The sequence below is a fragment of the Pan paniscus genome, chromosome X (genome assembly GCF_029289425.2).
Source record: "Pan paniscus chromosome X, NHGRI_mPanPan1-v2.0_pri, whole genome shotgun sequence".
In the NCBI taxonomy this organism is placed as follows: domain Eukaryota; kingdom Metazoa; phylum Chordata; class Mammalia; order Primates; family Hominidae; genus Pan; species Pan paniscus.
The window spans coordinates 141,323,114-141,343,254 of NC_073272.2; the positions used below are offsets into that span (position 1 = coordinate 141,323,114).

The 20,141-nt window shown below is 41.4% G+C and overlaps 1 protein-coding gene across 1 annotated transcript in view; it reads left to right on the forward strand.

Annotated features, from left to right (window-relative positions):
- Nucleotides 1-15,111, forward strand: part of MAGEC3 (MAGE family member C3) — a 671,639-nt gene extending 656,528 nt beyond the window's left edge. The window contains 5 exon segments of the mRNA XM_055106666.2: nt 8,436-8,563; nt 13,494-13,587; nt 13,896-14,298; nt 14,300-14,927; nt 14,930-15,111. Of these exon segments, the coding sequence (XP_054962641.1) occupies nt 13,964-14,298; nt 14,300-14,927; nt 14,930-14,971 (1,005 nt within the window). The 5' untranslated portion in view covers nt 8,436-8,563; nt 13,494-13,587; nt 13,896-13,963 and the 3' untranslated portion in view covers nt 14,972-15,111.
- Nucleotides 15,112-20,141: the final 5,030 nt, after the last annotated feature.

A 20,141-nucleotide genomic window follows, 5' to 3' on the forward strand; every position in this document is an offset into this window, starting at 1 on the left:
GGTGCCTTTGAGTGAAGGACAATAGCCAAGGGAGGTTAGATGAAGAAGAGAGAAAGTGATGAAATAAAATATAAACAAAAGAAAGGTTTTCAGAAAAAAAAAAAACCACCACTAATTTTCTCAATTCAGTTGTCTTGAGACATTTGTAAACACTGAATGGACCTCACTGGGGCCTTCCTCTGGATTATCTCTTCTGTTCCATTAAAAAAAAATCTATCCTTTAACCAATGCCATACTTTCTTTGTTATTACTGTAGCCTTACAGTTGTAAGAATCAAAGAAAGAAGAAAGAAACAGGAAAGGTGGCTTGACAGCTAAAGACAGGTTTATTAACTTCACCTTCATACAATGGGCCCCAGTAAAACAATGGGCCTTAATAAGCACATTCTTTTCCCTTCAGGTGCACTAAGAGAAGTTAAAAGCAGACTCAGGGAGTATGCCTGCAGCTGCAGGAAGATGTATGGGAACAGACCCAAAATTCTCCCTCCCAGATAAGCACAGCAAAGAAACACAGAGGCAGTCCAAGTCTCTGATAAACTCTCCCGCCCTAAATCCTTAAAAACTCTTAGTCTGTAAAAACAAAACAAAACAAACAAACAAACGAAAAGAGTGTCTCTAACCTAACTCGCCCAAAAACCCCTCTCAGGTGTATTTTTCTAAAATGAAACTGGAAAGGCCTATGCATTATTTTTTGTTAGTAACTGTTACTGCTGCTATGAGGATAATAATTGAGCAAAATGTTACAGTAACAGATTTTCTGTCTGATATTTTACCTTGAGGGTGTTATAGTATATAGTCCTACTGCAAATAGTAGAGTGAGTAAAGCAATTCCTGCAAGGGTGGCATAGTAAATAATTTTTATTAAAAATGTTTTAATATTTGGCTTAAAAGGAGAGGTAGAGGCCGGGCATGGTGGCTCACACCTGTAATTCCAGCACTTTGGGAGGCCAAGGCAGGCGGATCACGAGGTCAGGAGATCCAGACCATCCTGGCTAACACGGTGAAACCCAATCTCTACTAAAAATACAAAAAAATTAGCCAGGAGTGGTGGTGGGCGCCTGTAGTCCCAGCTACTTGGGAGGCTGAGGCAGCAGAATGGTGTGAACCCAGGAGGCGGAGCTTGCAGTGAGCCGAGATCGCACCAGTGCACTCCAGCCTGGGTGACAGAGCGAGACTCCGCCTTCAAAAAAAAGGAGAGGTAGAAATGAAAAAAAGTATTTGGTGAGGTAGGGGTGAGATTGAGTAAAATGGGTAATTTTTACTCCATTACTTATTTTTTATGATTTTTTGTTTATTTACATTAATATTTAGGACTTTTTCTGGGCTGTTAGGGGTTGCTTTCTTAGCTTTTTAGGCTTTGATTTGAGTGTGATGTATCCAGGAGTTAATTTCTGTAACAGATATAGTTTAAACTGTAGCAAATAATAAAAATTGAAAAACATTAGGCCAGACTAGAATTTAACAACAGGTGAGCTACAGTTTTTGAAACATAATTTTCCTTTTTCAGTTTCCCATTTTTATTAAAAGACAAATTATGGTAGGATTGATTTGCTTTATTATACTTGGCTTAATTATTTATATACAGTGCAGCAAGAATTTGCTACTAGGCCTTTTAAATTGGCTTTGATGGAACTTTGTTTCATGGAAGGAATTTGAGATAAGACTTTTAAAAGCCAAGCCTAGCCATGGATTTGTACCATTAAATACCTATGAGTTGGGCAAATTTTTTTTCTTGAGGTTCTAAGATCACTTGGGATTCCTGGCCTGTTAGAAAGTGACATTCTTTACTTACCATAGATTAGAAACTCTGTACAGGGACTGTGTACACAAAATACGAGGTCAATTTTTCAAGGGTTTTATTGGCTATATAAGTTCTTTGATTTTTTTAAAAATTTTTATTTTATTTATTTATTTATTTATATTTTTATTTTTGACATGGAGTCTCGCTCTTTCACCCAGGCGGGAGTGCAGTGGTGCTATCTCGGCTCACTGCAAGCTCTGCCTCCCGGGTTCACGCCATTCGCCTGCCTCAGCCTCCCGAGTAGCTGGGACTACAGGTGCCCACCACCGCGCCCGCCTAATTTTTTTTTGTATTTTTAGTAGAGATCGGGTTTCACCGTGTTAGCCAGGATGGTCTCGATCTCCTGATCTCGTAATCCACCTGCCTCGGTCTCCCAAAGTGCTGGGATTACAGGCGTGAGCCACCGCGCCTGGCCAGTTCTTTGATTTTTTAAAGGAGAGCATACCATTCCAGTTAAAGCCTTGGTAAAATAACCAGTTTTTTTTTTAATTGTGTTCTGTTACAAAAGAAAACAGGTTCTTATTGTGCTTATGCAAACAACTATATTGTTGTAATGTAAGAATACTTACAACTAGTTTTTAAATTTTAGAGGAACTAGGCAGAAAGAAACAAACACCCTTTAAATTCACTTTACAGGAGTATACTTTGCTTAGTTGTTAAAGGCTGTAGCTAGCTTAAGACAAGTTTTCTTGACTTTGAAAAATAAAATAAGGATTAGCAGTGTTTTAAGCAAAAGGTAAAACTTGTTTCTGTTTTTTATTAGTTTAGTCCATTTTATTAACTTTTGTTTTGCTTGATATTTATAAACATTTTAGCTGTTCATGAGTTCTGTACATTTTTTGTTGTTGTTGTGAGAAACCTCCATTTGAGAGCACTTGCTAAGGCGACACAGCTTGATTATAAATCATGTTTTGAAGAGAATTAAAAGAAAATAACGATTGTCTGTAAATAACAAAATGTCTAGTTTGGATACAATTAGAAACACAATTGACAAAGAAATTTGGTTATTTCTGTGGTTTACAATAACCTAACATAACAACTTTAATTGTGATTAATAGCACATAGTTGGACACGAGAACTTTAGATATACCATACAGTTTTGGAACATATATTATTATTCCCTAAAATATAACCTATTAGACATCATTTTTGCAATTGTATGTACCTAAGCATGTTAAATAATTCTGTTTACCTCTTTTCCAGATGCTTCAGGGGCCCTGTGCAGTACCCAAAAGCCAGGGGTTAGGAAAGACAACCTTGACACTAAAGTTTGATTTTGGGAAGCGTATTAAATATGTTTAAAATTTGAAACACTTGACATTATGAAATAGAATTTTAGATCACCCTAAGTTGGTTTTTGTTAGTTTGTTTTGTTTTGCCAAAATGATGAGTTAAAAATTTGGGAAAGCAAAACCCATTTATTAGCCTTTTTATTACATGAAAATCCTGTTTAAGAGAGAAAGTTAAATTTTACCCTTGCATTAGTTTGCTAGTAACATTAACCCGAATTTTAATGAAACCTTATAGACAATCCTGTTTAATTTTAACCAGTTTGACCATGAAGTGCGATTTTTATATACCTGTTAAGACCCTTGACAAGTTTTGCTAAAGAGTAGATTAGCATTTTAAGAAAACTTTGTGGTGCTTTAATTTTAGTGTTTAATTTACAGAAAAAAACCCCATATAATACCCTTTTGAGTTTAGTTAATATGTTTACACAGGTTTTTTTTGCAAGATTAATTTTTACAATGTTTTTATAATTTGCTGAAACCATTCACTTTATTTTATTTAATTTTAAGACTTTTTTATTCTTAAGAAAAACGTGTATTTTTATGCCTTCTTATAATTTTTAACTAAAAACACTTTTTACTGTTTTTATACACCTTGCACCCAAATCCATGTTTAGTAGCTTTAATTACATGTTATAATGGTAACTTTTAGCAATTTTTAACTTTCATGTATAACCTGTTAAGTTTTTTAAATTATGTGCTAGATGCAGATGAAGTTGGACTTTTTCCAGCATAGTTAGGGGCATGGTTACTTCCATACCTGTCTGGCCTTACCAATTGTGACACAGGCAAGTTGACAGTTTTTAAAGGCTAAAGAAGCAGGTTACAACCTTGAAACATTTAGCAAACCTAATATCTGACCTTCATAATGTAGACCACATTTTTACACCTTGAAGACATTAGTATTTTACCAATAATTCCTAAGACTGTTTTTATTTTTAAATATTAAAGTTAGGTGAACTAAAAGGTACCACAACTTTTATTTTTGCCTTAAAGATGTTTGATTTAAGCACTTATTTTTCTTAGGCCAATTAATTAAAGCTTTTTTTAAATAGACATTGCACACATAACACATATATAACCACACGGGCAACAGAAGAAGATCTAGTAGTTATAAGATTTTTTATTTGGTAATTTCCCAATTGGATTATTGGCCTTCAGGTGAGGCCCTTTAAGAACAGAGCTAGGAATACAGTTTCCAGGGCCTATTAAACAAGCATAGATTGAAGACAAAGACAGATTTCGAGAGGTACTTATTTACGTCTAATTCCAGGGATTCCATAAGGAAAACAGAGATTTTTTCCAAAATGGGATTTGTGATGCCGTTTCTGTTTTCCCAAGGAGTCCCAGGCCACCAGAAGTCATTTTAGGGTTTCTTATGCATGCACCAAGAGTGTGGCAAGACAGAGTGGAGAAAAGTAATTCAGATGACTGAGGGAAAACGTTTTCCAGGAAAACAAGATTTATGAAGAGATAAAGGTCTTTTGAATATAATTATAGCTTGGATATCCATTTTAATTAAGCTGAGCACTCTTTTTTAACAGGCGGAGGTTAGAATTATATAAATGTTATGCCAAGTTAAATTAAAGGATTAGGTTATGTGCAGGAATTCCCTGTGAAAAGGAGAGGGATTTTCAGAGAAAGAATCCAGATGCTGTTTGATTTGTGACAGATTAGACATGGAGAAAGGGACATGAACGTGAGCAATGCCTTTAAATCTAGCCACTTCCCAGAGAGGGAGAATGGCAGGGGTTGTCTGACTGGCTGGAGTAGTTTTTGAATGGGTAACAGGTGGAGAAGTAGGAGGGGCAAGGTTAGGGGCTAAAGGCTTGGGGACAGGAGGGGCTGCTGGGGCAGAGGGTTCACACGGGCAATGAGCGGTGCAGGGGGTTGAGAATACAGAAGGGGTTCATCTGCAGGGTTGAAAGGAATTTTGGAGAAAGGGGTTTTAGGGGAAGGAGAGACCTGGGGAGGATTTTTATTAAGAAGAAGGATTTTATGAGGGGTGAAAGCTTGACATAGGGAGGGTCGGGATTTAAGGTAAAAATAAAAAAGCCTGAAAATAGAGAACCTCTTGCCATTTGCCATTCCTTGTTATGAAGTTGGTAAGGTCCCTGATAGTATGAAAGTTAAAGGTTTCATTTTTGGGCCATTGGCTGTCGTTATCTAATCTGTATTGGGGCCAAGCCATTTTACAGTAGAAAATTAAACACTTTGGCTTTAGGGTCCCTGTAAACCAAGTTTGGTGAGGTTGCAAAGAAGACAGCCCAGAGGGAAGGACGTAGGAATGTGGGATTGTTTGTGACCCATGTGAGCTGGTGAGAGGAGGCCGAGGGTGTCTGTTTTGTTCTAGGCATCCCCAGACAGAAGACAGAGACCCAGAATCCTCTTTCTGAAAGAGGACAGTTAATCTGAGAAGAAACTGCACATCCCCAAGATTTCCTCTAGCTTAGTCCCACTGGTTCTCTGAGGACCAGGATGGCAGGCCAGACTTTCTCAGGTACCAGGAGAAAGCCAGGAGAAGGCAAATTTTACCAGCCGGCTGAATTAGTGTCCGATGTTGGATGTTCCAGTTGGAATTGGTAAAGGGCCTCCTAGACTGGAGCCACATGAGGAAGAGAGAGAGAGAGAGAGAAAGACGGAGGAAGAAGGAAGAGGGAGCAAGGGTTAGGGAGTGAAATATCCACTGCAGGTCGTTGGTGGTGGAATCTTGAGACCTGAGGGTTTTGAGAGTCCACTGGGGAGTAGCCCCGGCCTGAGCCTCACAGTCCCCTTCAGGTTAGTTGTCCTCCTCATGCAAATCACTTGAAAAGTGAAGTGAGAGAAAAGATGGGGTGGATGGCTAGAGACCCTCAGGATCCAGGAGTTAACTCAGGATGAACTGCCATTGCCCACTGCTTCTTGGGTTGCAAGAGAGCCTTTGCCCCCAACACCCATCCCAGGTTTTGGCACCAAATGTAAGAATTAAAGAAAAAGGAAAGAAACACAAAAGGTGGCTTGACAGTCAAGGCACGTTTATTTTAGGGAAAACAAACCTGAGAGGAGCTTCTGGCCGAGTTAGGTGAGAGGCACTCTTTCTTACAGACTAAGAGCTTTTAAGGATTTAGGGCAGGAGAGGTTATCAGAGGCTTGGACTGCTTTTGTGTTTCTTTGTTGTGCTTATCTGGGAGGGACAGTTTTGTATCTGTTCCCATACCTCTTCCTGCAGCTGCAGGCATACTCCCTGAGTCTGCTTTTAGCTTCCCAATCTTAGTGCACCTGAAGGGAAAGGAATGTGCTTATTAAGGCCCACTGTTTTACTGGGGCCCATGGTATGAGGGTGAAGTTTGGCAGTTACCTAAGATACTACCACCTCCCCCACCACCACCCCAACACCCATACCCAAGCTGTTTTATCTGTGTTTTACTGTCTGCTCTTTCTGGCTGCTTGTTGTTAAAAGAGAAGTGATTTCCTTGAAATGCATGAGGCTAGAAAGGGAGCTGGAACTTAAAGTGGTGATGTTTGTCCCAGATGACAGTGCTCCTGCTCTGTCAATAGTAAATAATATAATTGGGTTGTGTGATTCCTCCAACTTCATTGTCTTTTTGAAAATTGTTTTAGAAACCTAACACAGTAGGCACTCGGTCTGTATAAAGAAAAATATAAGACTCTAATGAATGGAATGAAGGGATATTCAATTTTCAAGGATAGAAAGACTCATTATTGTCAAGATGTCAATTCTAACTTGATCTATAGATTGCCTAAAATCCCAATCAAAATCCTAGCATGTTGTTTTGTGCATACCAACAAACTTATTTTAAGGACTAAAATATGTTTTATGTGGAAAGGCAAAAGACTAAGATTAGCCAACACAATATTAAAGAAGAAGACAGTGGGAAGACTAACACTTCCCAACTTCAGGTCTTACTATAAAGTTACAATAATTAAGACAGTGTGATATTAAAGCAATAATAGACAAAAAAGTCAAAGAAATGCAATAGACATCCCAGAAATAGACCTACAGAAATATAGTCAACCAACTTTTGACAAGGAATCAGAGGCATTTAAATTAAGAATAATCTTTTCAGCTAATTATACCAGAACAAGTGGACATCCACATGGAGAAAATGAAGCTAGGCACAGACCTTAAACTCTTCACAAAAGCTCACATAAATTCAATCATAGACCTAAATGTGAAAATAAAATTTAAAAAAACCTATGAAACACATAGAAGATACCACAGGGGAAAACCTAAGTAACTATGGTTTGAGAAAACTTTTTAGATACAACCCAAAAAGGAACATCTGTGAAACAAAAAATTGGTAAGTTTGGCTTCATAAAAATGAAAAAATTCTGTTAAGAGAACAAAAAGGAAAAACAAGAAACGAGGATAAAAGTTTTGCAAAAAAAACTGACTGAAGATGTGTATCAAAAATATATTCAGAACCCTCAACTCAATAACAAGAAAGCAATCCAATAAAAATGGACAAAAGATCTGAATAGATACACACTACACCAAAGAATATATACACATTGCAAATAATAATGTAAAAAGATGATTAGCATCTTATGTCACTAGGGAATTACAAAGTAAAACAGGATACCACTACACATCTTTTAGAGTGGCTAAAATCAAAACGACTGAAAATTTCAAACACTCAACAGGAGGCTGAAGAACAGGTACCCTCAGTCATTGCTGATTTTAATTTGAAAAAAAAAATACACTCACTCTAGAAACAGGATTGTATTATTCTATGCATTTTAAATCTGGAAATGGTAAAAAAAAAAAGTAGATAAAGAAAACACACTAAACACACTGTTTTTGCTGTGATTTGTGTAGGGGGTGGTGGTTGACTATCAAGGTGAAGCAAGAGAAATTTTAGGCTAAAAGAAGGGATCTCTATGATATTTTAGTGGTAGATGTAAGACTCTATATTTGCTATGATAAATAAAAATGTTCATTCTAGTGAACGCTGATCTATATGAAGTTTTAAAAATCAGCCATGCATTGGGTTTTCAAAAGGATGCTGAGAAAAGAATGGATTTTACAGGACTGAATGTGAAAGGAGAGGCACCAGCAAAAGAGGGTTTGTCTTAGTCTAGGTGAGAGATGAGCCACAGAGGTAGTAATGGAGATCAATTGAAGTTGAGGGACTTCACATGGGTTTTAGAGGTTGGGGTAACAAATGCTGCTGTTGGATTTGATAAAAATTGAGAGAAAGGGAGGCATCAAGTATATCAAAACATGTGCCACCTATAGCAAAAAAGTCACATTGAGCTATTATTTTTTAATAAGTTGTCAGCCCTCATGTTTATTTTATAACTTCTCTGAACCACACACAAATGCTCCTTCTTCCTTGAACTCAGGGAATGCCCTCCCCTCCCCCAAACCTGTGCGCAAAACATCTATATTCATGGCAACTATGGTAAATCTTCGGTGACAGAGGCAGCATGTTCTTTGAAGGCTGAATCTACGTGAGAATAAGGAACTGAAGGTGAGTCATTTGGGGCATGTTTGGAAAATGGTTGTGTTCACTCCTTTAAAAGGTCCCTGACACTCCCCATTGATTGAATCCCAAGAACGTTAGTCCCTCTCTCTTCTGGACAGGAGACTTATTTCCAATACCAGGAGGTAAAAGAATAGGTTTCCATTTTCTTTTTATCATCCATAAGAAATGCTCCCTTCTTGGGACCTCAGAAGGACAACTCCATGAAGATAATTCCCGAGGGCATGGGACCAGAGCTGGAATTTACCCACCAGCTGCCTCCCAGTCTAGGAGAAGAGCTTCCTTGTCTGTGGGTTTCCACCTTGAGCGCTGAGGTTTGGTCCACCAATCCTGGCTATGAGCAGAGTCCCACTGCCCCTGGGACACTGAGCCAAAGCTGAAGAAGGAAGTCAGCTCATGAACGGCTGAGTTGATCCTGGCCATAGTCAATGAAGAGGGCCCCAACCCTCAGGGAAGTCTCTGGCAAAGCCACAAGTCAACCTTTTTTGGAATCTCAGGGTTCCTGAATCCTGCTGAGGGTCCTGTCAGGAGTAAGAACAGCTGAAAGGAAGTATGTGAATCTCCTATCTATGTGGAGAGGAAAATAAACCTCTATTCCCATCACATTTGGGCAAACTGGCACTGCCTCTTAAGTCAGTAAAGTATTTGTGGACCTGGTCAGGTTTCTGTCATCAACACAACATCCCCCATTCATGACTTTCTGGAGTAGAACTGCTCACATTATATTTCTTGGACCCCCAGAGTTCCAGAGGTCAGCAGGAGGACTGGCCAAGTAAGAGGGAATTAATGCAAAGTTGTCCCAGGTAGCCTTCCCCCAGCCACTATTGAGATTTCAAGTCCTGCTCTCAGGAAGCAAAGGTTCATGAAAGCAGTCAGGCCTTTTATGGCTGAGACAAGGGGGCAGAAGTAGCTGCTATTTCCTGTGCTCCTCTTTGACTCTTATCTTACTTCTCCCTGGTACTGAAGTGACCAAAGACCCCAGCCTCTTTCAGTGCTTTCAAATCCAGCCTTACAGATGCTCTAATTTACTCATACTGCGAACTTGCTTAAAGATAATTTATACAAAGACTTATTATTCTAAGTATGTCTGTGTATTTCTGAGGTTTTTTATAATAAACATATTTTAAGGTAGGTTTTGAATTTCCCTGTAATTGTTTTTTCTGTTTAATATGAAAAAGGGTTCCACTTACATTAGGGTTTTTGTATGGATATTCTGTTGTTCCACTGACACTTATTTCAAGAAGACTGTCTCCTGTTCTAAAGCTGCAAGTTTTAAAAATCAGTTAAGCACATGTTTATACATGTTTTGTTGGTTTTGTTTTTCAGAACTCTCCATTCAGTTCCTTTGGTCTATCTGTCAATCTCTGCACCCAAATCTCAAACTCTTCATTATAGTAGCTTTGTAATTCTTACTATCTGGTAGACTAATGACTCTTTTTCAAGTGTATATTGACTATGCTTGTCCATTTGCATGTCTTTATATTTTAGAATCAGGTGATTCACACAGGCCTTCATGTCCAAAGCCCTTTGGCAGTTTTGATTTAGGATTGCAATCAATCTGTAGATTCCTTTTTGGGAAGAATCAACATATTTAAAATATTGAATCTTCGTGCCCATGAATTTATTTTATGTTCAGGTAGGTCTTTGTTAATATGCCTCAACAGCATTTTAATATTTTTGTCTGTAAAAATTTTTTGGTTAAGCTTTTTTAACCAAAAAATATTTTAACCAGCCATCAGCTGCCTCCCAGTCTTATTTGGTTAAAATGTTTTTTGGTTAAATTATTTTCCTAAGATACTTGATATTTTGGTACTATAGGTTAAAATTATATATTCTTTACTTTCATTTTCATACTCTTTCCCTGACAAAAAACGAAGTTGATATTCTTTTGAATATTGACCTTATACTAGCAAACTGATATACTATTATATATTGAATAAATTATCTTTAGTTGTTTTGGATTCTTTTCATGCACAGTCTAATCATCCATGAATCACAAACGCTTTGTTTCCAACTGGCCAATCCTCATTCCTTCATTTACTGCTCTTTGGATTACTACACTGGCTACTACCTCTAGTATAAAAAGTAATAGAAGTACTTGTAGCAGAAACTCTAGGTTAGGTCTCAAGTTCAAACTAGAGGCTTCCAACATTTCCTTAAAAGATGTATCTGTTATAGGTTTTTCATGCATATCCTTTTATCTAGTTGGGTAGCATTTTTCATATTTGATAAACTTTATGTTTAAATAACTTTAGATTTACAAGAAAATTATAACAATAGTAAGAAAGTTCTCATATGTTCCACACTCAATGCCTCCTGTTATTAACACCTTATCTTGGTAAGGTTTCCTAAAACTAATGAGCCAGTATTTATACATTGTTTTTAACAAACATTCTTTATTTATTATTAAACATACTTCAGTCACATTTTCTTACTTTTCACGAAATTCTATTTTCTATCCCAGGATCCCCTAAGGATACTCCATTACATTTAGTTATCATGTTCCTTCAATGCCCTTTGGCTGTACCGGTTGATTGAGACATTTCTCGATTTTGAAAACATTGACAGTTTTGACAGTTTCGTATGGTTAGGTATTTTGTAAAATTGACTTTGATTGGGATTTATGTGATTTTTTTTGTCATGATTTGATGTAGGTTATGTCTCCTGGAAGGATGAACAGAGAGGTGAAGTGCCGTTCTTATCATATCATACCGACAGCACATAGTACCAACAAAATTTGTCACTGATGATGTTAACTTGATTACCATGGCATCATCGTGCTTTTTAGCTTTATTCAGGGTAAAATTACATTATTTTTTGCCGTATGTTATACTGTCATCATGAGAAGAACAGGGAGACCCAGGACCAGCCAGTAGTCACATGAAGCCTCTGAGAGATAACTGCAAGACTCCCTGCCCACAAAGAGGAGGACCCACAGAATCCAGCTCCACTGCTGCTGTCAGCCCTGGGAGGCCCTGGGGCATGGTGGCCCACTGTGGTGTCCCCCTGACATTTTAGAGGGTAGAAAGAGGAGAAGGCTCTGCCTAGGTGAGTCTCACTTCAGATCATGAGAGGTGAAGGGACTCAGGCCCTTCCAGGCATCCCCAGGATGACACAGAGGAAGGACTGGTGAGACATCCCTCCCAAGAAACAGAAGGACACACAAATCCAGGCCCTGTTTTCACCCCTGGGAGGCCTTGGGCAGGGCCCTCAGTCAGAGATGCTAGCGCTTTTCACTTCATCTTGGGGGGCGTCTCATGGAAATGGGGACCTTGATCTGAAGAACATAGTCTCTGGACAGCAGGGGAAGGGCTCCCAGGCCATGTCAGGAATAATAACTGCAGGAAAACAGAGAGTCCTGCCCACCCCATTTTAGAAAAAGGACACCAGAGTCCTGCCTTGGGCCTGGGAGGCCCCACCCCACTGTGGGTGGATGTGATTCTCCCTCTCTTCTACCTTGCAGGTCTCAGGGATGGGAGGGGCTTATTCGGAGGTGAAAGACTCAGTTGCACAGAGGCAGGAAGGCCAGGCGGTTTCAGGAGTCCAGGCACAGCCTCTCAGGAAGGCAGGAAGCGAATACCCATGACTGGTAGTGCCCCTCCCCTGTCCCTGTGCCTGCTGCCAGCTCTGGAGGACCCTATCAGGGTCCCCAGATTTACAACTTTCTGACTTGCATTTTGGGAGTCAGCCGGAGGGGAAGTTTTCTCTGAGGAGGGCAGTTTCAGTTAAGCAGAGGGAGGAACCCCAGGACTGGCCACTCAACGAGAAGAGAACTCTGTGGAAGGACAGTGACCTTCCAACATGGAGGGGAGGCACCCTTCGCCTTCCTGCTGTCAGCCCTGGAAAAAGGATGTGGGGGGAGAAAGCGGGGAGGTGGGCAGGGAAATATGGAAGAGGGGTTTGAAGTGAGGAGGAAAAGGTGGAGGGATACCGAGAGGTGGGCAGGAAGGGGTGGAGGGGGCCCAGGAGATGGGCAGGAAGGGGTGGAGAAGGGCCGGGAGGTGGTCAGGAAAGTGTGGGAAGGAGGTACAGAGGTGAGGGGTGGTTCCTCCATAGAGAGGAGACCTAGCCCCACTGGGAGTCTGAAGTATTTGAGGCATTTTGTGAGAAGGCTTAATTAAGATCAGCAGACAGAAGACTCTTAGAACTGGCCGATCCTCAAGGTAAGGGCCCTAAGGGAGAACTGAGGGACCTCCCACCACAGAAAGAAGAAGCTCTTGCCTGCCCTCTACCTGCTCTGAGATTGTAGGTCGCAGACAGGAAGAGGGCAACCGAGGGCTGAGGGACACGGCTTCATGACAGAAGAAGGGAGGAGGTGCCAGCTCTCTAGGGAATAAATAGGAAGACTTTGAGAAGGACAAGGGGAAACGCCACCTCAGAGGACAGCCTCCCAGAGATTCCCAGCATGCTCCTCCATATCAGCCCTCGTAGAGCTCCCTAGTCAGCTCAGGCTGAGCGGCAGCCCTCTCCTTGCTGGGTGAGAGGTGTAGGGAAAGGGAAGGCCTTGGTCTGAGGGTCCCATGGCAAATCAGCACAGGGAGCTGCCTCCAGTTGGCAGAGGGAAGATTCCCAGGCCCTGCTGGGGATAAGAGTGAGGACTGAGGAGTCACATGTGCATCAGAACAGATGTGAGGCCACCCCAACTGCCCCCGTGGTAGAGTGCTGGGAGGTGGCTGCGACCTCACTACCTCCCGCTGCTCTCAGGGATGTGGAGTTTGCCCTGAGTTTTGGCCAGAAGAGTGGTAGGGACATGGCCCTGTCTGAGAAAAGGTGAGGATGCTAATTAAATTCTGATGGGACCATGCAGTCCAGAACTGTGGGGCTCTGGGAGTCTGGTCAGCCCCAGCTGTCAGCCTTGGGAGGCCCAAGACACTGCTTGCAGTCTTAGCCTGAGAGTCTCCCTCACTCCCTCTTGCAGGTGCTCCAGGAACCAGGAGTCGAAGACCTGGGTCTGAGGCACACTTCCTAAAGTCAGCACAGCAGAGGTGGCCCAGGCAGTGCCAGGAGTCAAGGTGAGTGCACACCCTGACTGTGTACCAGGGGCCCTACCCCTACAAACAGAGGAGACCCCAAAGCACCCGGCCCTACCCACCAACTGTCAGTCCCGGAGACTGTGGTTCTGCCTGGCATCTGTGCCCCGAGGTGCTTTCTCACATCCTTCTACAGGTTCTGAGGGAGCAAACCTCTTAGGAAGACAGGCGACCTGTGAGGCCCTAGAGCACCACCTTAAGAGAGGAAGAGCTGTAAGCCAGCCTTTGTCAGAACCATCATAGGTGAGTTTCTCAGCTGAAGCCACTCACACTGTCACTCTCTTCCTCAGGCCTGTGGGATCCCATCATCCCCATCCCTGCTCACACGTTTACCTGCTGCTCCTGAACAACAGGCCTCATGCCTCTCTTTCCAAACCTTCCACGCCTCAGCTTTGAGGAAGACTTCCAGAACCCGAGTGTGATAGAGGACTTGGTAGATGCACAGGATTCCATAGATGAGGAAGAGGAGGATGCCTCCTCCACTTCCTCCTCCTCTTCCTTGTCCTCATCCTCACCCTTGTCCTCATCCTTACCCTCTACTCTCATTCTGGGTGTTCCAGAAGATGAGGATATGCCTGCTGCTGGGATGCCACCTCTTCCCCAGAGTCCTCCTGAGATTCCTCCCCAGGGTCCTCCCAAGATCTCTCCCCAGGGTCCTCCGCAGAGTCCTCCCCAGAGTCCTCTAAACTCCTGCTCTTTTGTGGACCCGATTGGATGAGGAGTCCAGCAGTGAAGAGGAGGATACAGCTACTTGGCATGCCTTGCCAGAAAGTGAATCCTTGCCCAGGTATGCCCTGGATGAAAAGGTGGCTGAGTTGGTGCAGTTTCTTCTCCTCAAATATCAAACAGAAGAGCCTGTCACAAAGGCAGAGATGCTGATGGCTGTCATCAAGAAGTATAAGGACTATTTTCCCATGATCTTCGGGAAAGCCCATGAGTTCATAGAGCTAATTTTTGGCATTGCCCTGACTGATATGGACCCCGACAACCACTCCTATTTCTTCGAAGACACATTAGACCTCACCTATGAGGGAAGCCTGATTGATGACCAGGGCATGCCCCAGAACTGTCTCCTGATTCTTATTCTCATTATGATCTTCATAAAGGGCAGCTGTGTCCCCAAGGAGGTCATCTGGGAAGTGTTGAGTGCAATAGGGGTGTGTGCTGGGAGGGAGCACTTTATATATGGGGATCCCAGAAAGCTGCTCACTATACACTGGGTGCAGAGAAAGTACCTGGAGTACCGGGAGGTGCCCAACAGTGCTCCTCCACGTTATGAATTTTTGTGGGTTCCAAGAGCCCATTCAGAGGCCAGCAAGAGAAAAGTCTTAGAGTTTTTATCGAAGCTATCCAGTATCATTCCTAGTTCCTTTCCATCCTGGTACATGGATGCTTTGAAAGATATGGAAGACAGAGCCCAGGCCATAATTGACACCACAGATGATGCTACTGCCATGGCCAGTGCAAGCCCCAGTGTCATGTCCACCAACTTCTGTCCTGAGTGATGTCTGAAGCAGATTCCCCCTCTGTGTTTGAAGAGGGCAGACGAGGTTCTAGGCAGTGGAGGTCCAGAGTGGAGCCGGAGGGACCACAGTGGTTTTTGTTTCTGTTTCATATGAGTGACTTAAGAGTTTAACATTTTTTTGTGGGGGGTATATTTTACAAATGCTTCTCCTTCCAATTGCTTTAATTCACTTCAGAATCTTAGTTTATGAATATTATTCACACTTGTATTGCCGTTTGTCTGATTTAAGAGAAAGAGTTTGATATTTCATAAAAAAAGGGAAAATCTGTCTTATTTTATGAAGTGAAACAGTATAATATGGTGTTCAGATAAGAATTTTCTTTAAAATTTGAAATAACTCTGCAATTAAATGGTGGAACAGAGTAAAGTATGTGATATTTGCATATCCTTATCATGTTACTCTGTTGTTCTTCCAAATTAAGGATATATACCTGGCTTTGCTTGGCTTATTCGAGAAAGTAGCAGAAATTAAATCTTAATAAATAAAAGCTTCAGTGACTATTTGCTAAACATTATTTGAGCAGTTGCTTGTGGAGCATGCTCTTAGTAGTGGGGATACTATGAAAACCAAGACTTATCTCTACCCATAAAATGTTAGAGTCTAAGTTCAGAAGCTGTATCAGGAACATGGTAAGATACTCTCTACAATCATAAAAACAAGTTTAAAAAGGAGTGGGCAGGTGAAACTCCAGATGGAGCCTTCAAGTAAAAAGGCCCAGAGCTAAGGCAGTTTTGCCCTTCGGGAAACTTCAGGTGCTTCTGTGGGAGCTCATGGTTATGAAGCTGGTTGGTGGCAGGGCCCAGACCCTCAGAAGGTGATAGAAAAACCTGGAATGGAAAACTGCTCTGAGCAGTTCCTTCTGGTGTAGGATGAGGAAGAGAGGAGTCTCCACATGGGGAATTAATAGAAGGCGTCTTGCAGCTCTCTAACTGGTGAGCTTGAATACAGTGCAAGAACTAGGTGATTGATACCCAACATCTGCAAGGCTTTCCTGAGACATAGGGCGATAATCCCTTGAAGTGTTGCTCAGAAGCCTCTAGGCTGGCACTTATTTGACTGGCCTGGGAGAACCAGAGCCTACTCCATTGAAAGACATTTAATTAGGTTATTTCAATTGTAATATGGGCAACTGTAAGCAAGGGCTAGATTTTTACTGGAGGACAAATGAAAATAGTGGTTTGGAAGGATGAGCAAAAGGCAAGGTGTAAAGGAGTTGGTGTTTGACTCAAATTCTAGCATCTTTGAGTTGCATTCTAGCTGAAGATGCCTTGCCTTTTCCAAATTATACAATATACCGTTTCAGAAAAAAAATGTACTGGGTTTTATTTATGAAGCCAAAGTTTTGGTTAAGCTGCTATTCCATGACGCATTCACCTACATATTCTCTGAGATGTTATGGATAACAAAACTAAGAGCTGAATATTTCACAAAAGACGGTAACCTTTGGTGTGGTAATCATTGATAACAACTGCCATTTATTAAAATTCCAACATGTGCCAGGCACTCTGGCAGGTGTTTTACTCACATTACATACATTCCAGCAATTCTATAGGACAGGGCTTATCAAACTCATTTTGCAGATGAAGAACCCAAGGCTCATAATGCTTGATAAATTCCCAAGACCACATAGCTAGAATGTGACAAGGTTTTGACTTGAGCCCTGGTCTGAATTCATTTAGGCCCACACTGTCCCCACTCCTCCCAGCCTGAGGAAGGCCTTTGCCTGTTAAGTCACTTCTTTTCACACTTGTTAATGTCTCTGAGGTGAAATAAAGATGAACTGTGTGGCTAAGGTATTAAGTTAGGCCACAAGATGGAAGGTCAAATGGGAATAAAATACACTTCGGGGAACATTATTGGCTTTCTTTACCTAAAGTCCTCTTGTTCTGAGCCCTAGGTTTCTTGAGAGCTGAATGTCCAGGTGCTGACAGATCTGTCCATGCCCAACAATTTTTCCCATTACAGCTTCCCCCAGCTCCGTTTGATCTCCCCTGTGTGGTCTCTTGTGCAACTCTGGAACCTGGCCTGCTGACTAACTTCTCATTACGGTCTCACCCTCTGAAGTGTGAGGACTGAGGAGTCACATGTGCACCAGAATAGATGTGAGACTAGCCCCTATTTCTCCTGGTGTAGAGTGCTTGGAGGTGGCTGCTGAACTCTCAGCGCAAGAACCTAGAAGCACCTGGCCTTCCCCTGAGATAGACCGTTCCTACTGCCTGCAGAAGTTCCCTGACTCATCCATCCCTCCCCCAGGTTCCTCTATGATAATGGCCTTTCGATGTGACTATTCGCTTTGGATAGTGACATTTCCATACCTAGGCTGGGCATCTTCAACACACTCTCAACGTATTACCAAACAGGCTGCAGAGTAAAATCTGATTTGCCAGATAATATATGGGTTTTAGGGATGTAATCCTAAGGTCAGAAATAGCCTATTTGAAATCTTTCTAATATTTGATACTTGTAGTATGATTTTAATGAGATGCATTATTTGAAACAGGGCACTGAAAACAGAGATGAACAGGCTTTTGTAGATGATCAAATGCCAATCTTTCCTTCATAAACTTTGTAGATGGGGAAAGGCTATAGACGTCACTTTGTAAATGATCCACAAGAAGGTGAATTTCTAAAAAACACAAAACAATATCTTGAAGACTGCTTAGGAGGTGACAAGGATACTTTGGGGGACATGCTGGTTTTGATGAGAAATAAACAGTAGTTAAATATCCTTCCACTGTCTCTTGTCTGTGTACCTGCCCCACAAGAAAATCCTGGCTTGCAGTGAGCCACAGGCCCATGTATAGCTGTTCAGGTATGTTCCGTCATATGGAGGGTAGCAGAGGCTCACAGGGTAGATTATTTACCGTACACGAAAAATATGACAGAATTCTTAGCCTAAAGAAATTATACAGGTTATTAAAAAGGACAGTGCCAAGTGCTGTTGAGGGAATAACGTAGACCCTCCCTGCCAAGACTTACAGAATTGTTTTAAAACTGGATGTAATCCTGAATTTGAAACCACCAGTCACCTTGTAGGTGCAAGAAAAAGTTGGAAGATTTCAAGGCTATGCGGACATTCCCAGAAACAATTCCAAGCAATGAAGGCACTTACTGTCATCAATTATAATAGTTGCTTTTCATTGAGCACCGTAATAACATATGGGAGAGATTGCAAGTGCCCGTCTCCATCTTGTCTAGCTCGCCTTCCTGGCTGGTTCATTTGTAGTTAGACAGAAGCCAGTGTATCATTCCCATGCTTTCATTTCTGTTCAGCACTTAACATCTGTTGTGACGTGGAGCTATCAGGTGACTGGAGCTATAAGGTGACAGCAGCTTGGATTCCCGGCTGAGGTGAAAGCCAGGACCTGCCGTGGATTAGTTTCTTATACCATAACAGAATACCACAGACTGGGTGACTTAAACAATACAAATGAATTTTCTCCCATTTCTGGAGGCTAAATATCTAAGATCAAGATGTGGGCCAGTTTGATTTCTTTCCTGGCCTCTCCGTGGCTTGCTGATGGCCACTTTCTCACTGAATTCTTACATGGTTTTTCCTTGGTCTGTGTGTCTGTATCTTAATCTGCTCTTTTATGAGGACACCTGTCATACTGAATATGAGCCTAAACTTAAGACCTCATTTTACCTTAATTACCTCTTTAAAGTTTCTATCTTCAAATACAGTCACATTCTGGGATACTGGGTTTTAAGACGGATATATGAATTTTGGGGGAGATTCAAAATTCAGCCCATAATACCCTGCCAACTAAATTCAGAATTTATGTACAAAAAAGTAAACGTGTTGAGTCATGTAAAAATTAAGGATTTTTTTGTTGTTGTTCCAAGAGCTTACTGTTACTTTATCTGCCTCCTGGACTGCTCCTCATCCTTTTCTTAGGCTTATTTCAATACTTTCCTTACAAATAAATACTGCATATATTGTTGTTGCAAAAACTTAAAAAAAGAGGTAGAAATCACAATTCTCCCTTTTGGAAAGTTCCTCCAAAATTCAGCCCCCTATTCAGAAGTTTCCACAATTAACCGTGTGGTGTTTAAATTTAAAAGCTGATTTAGAATTTTGAGAAGATTGATGTGGTTTTTAAAGTAAAATTTATACATATATGAGCTTATGTATGTGTTTATAACTACACATGGGTAATAATATACATATAGGTCTGCCACTTCCCTTTCCACTATTATAGATTCAATTGCATCCCCACTGAAGTCTTATGTTGAAATTAACATGTGGCATTATTTGGAGACGGGATTATCTCAGAGGCAAGGAAGTTAAAATGTGGTTATTAAAGAAGAGCTGGTACTATTCCTACGCAAACATCCTTTGTTTATTAATAAACATACCTTATTCACATTTATTTCCTTGTCACGAAAGTCTATTTTCTGTCCCAAGATACCCTGAGGATACTCCATTACACTTGTTCATCATGTCTCTTTAAATGCCCTTTGGCTGTGCCAGTTCACTGAGACGTCTCTTGATTTTGAAAACATTGACAGTTTGGAGGTGTATGGTCAGGTATTTTGTAAAATAGCCTTTGATTGGGAATTAAGTGATTATTTTTTATGATTTGATGTAGGTTACGTTTTCTCGGAAGATGAACAGAGAAGTGAAGTGCCATTCTTATCATATCATACCGACGGCACATAATACCAACACAATTTGTCACTGATGATGTTACTTTGATCACCATGGTGACCTAGTGTTTGTCAGTTTTCTTCAGGGTAAAGTCACATTACTTTTTTCCCTGTGTCATACTGTCATCTTGGGAAGGATAGGAAGACCCAGGACCAGCCAGTAGTCAGATGAGGCCTCTGAGGGAAAACTGCAGAAACCTCCTGCCCACAAAGAAGAGGATCCACAGAAACCAGCTCCCCACCTGTTGTCATCCCTGGGAGGCCCAGGGGCATGTTGACCCACAGTGCTGTCCCCTGACGTCTTAGCGTGTAGAAAGAGGAGAAGGCTGTGCTTAGGTGAGTCTCACTTCAGATCATGAG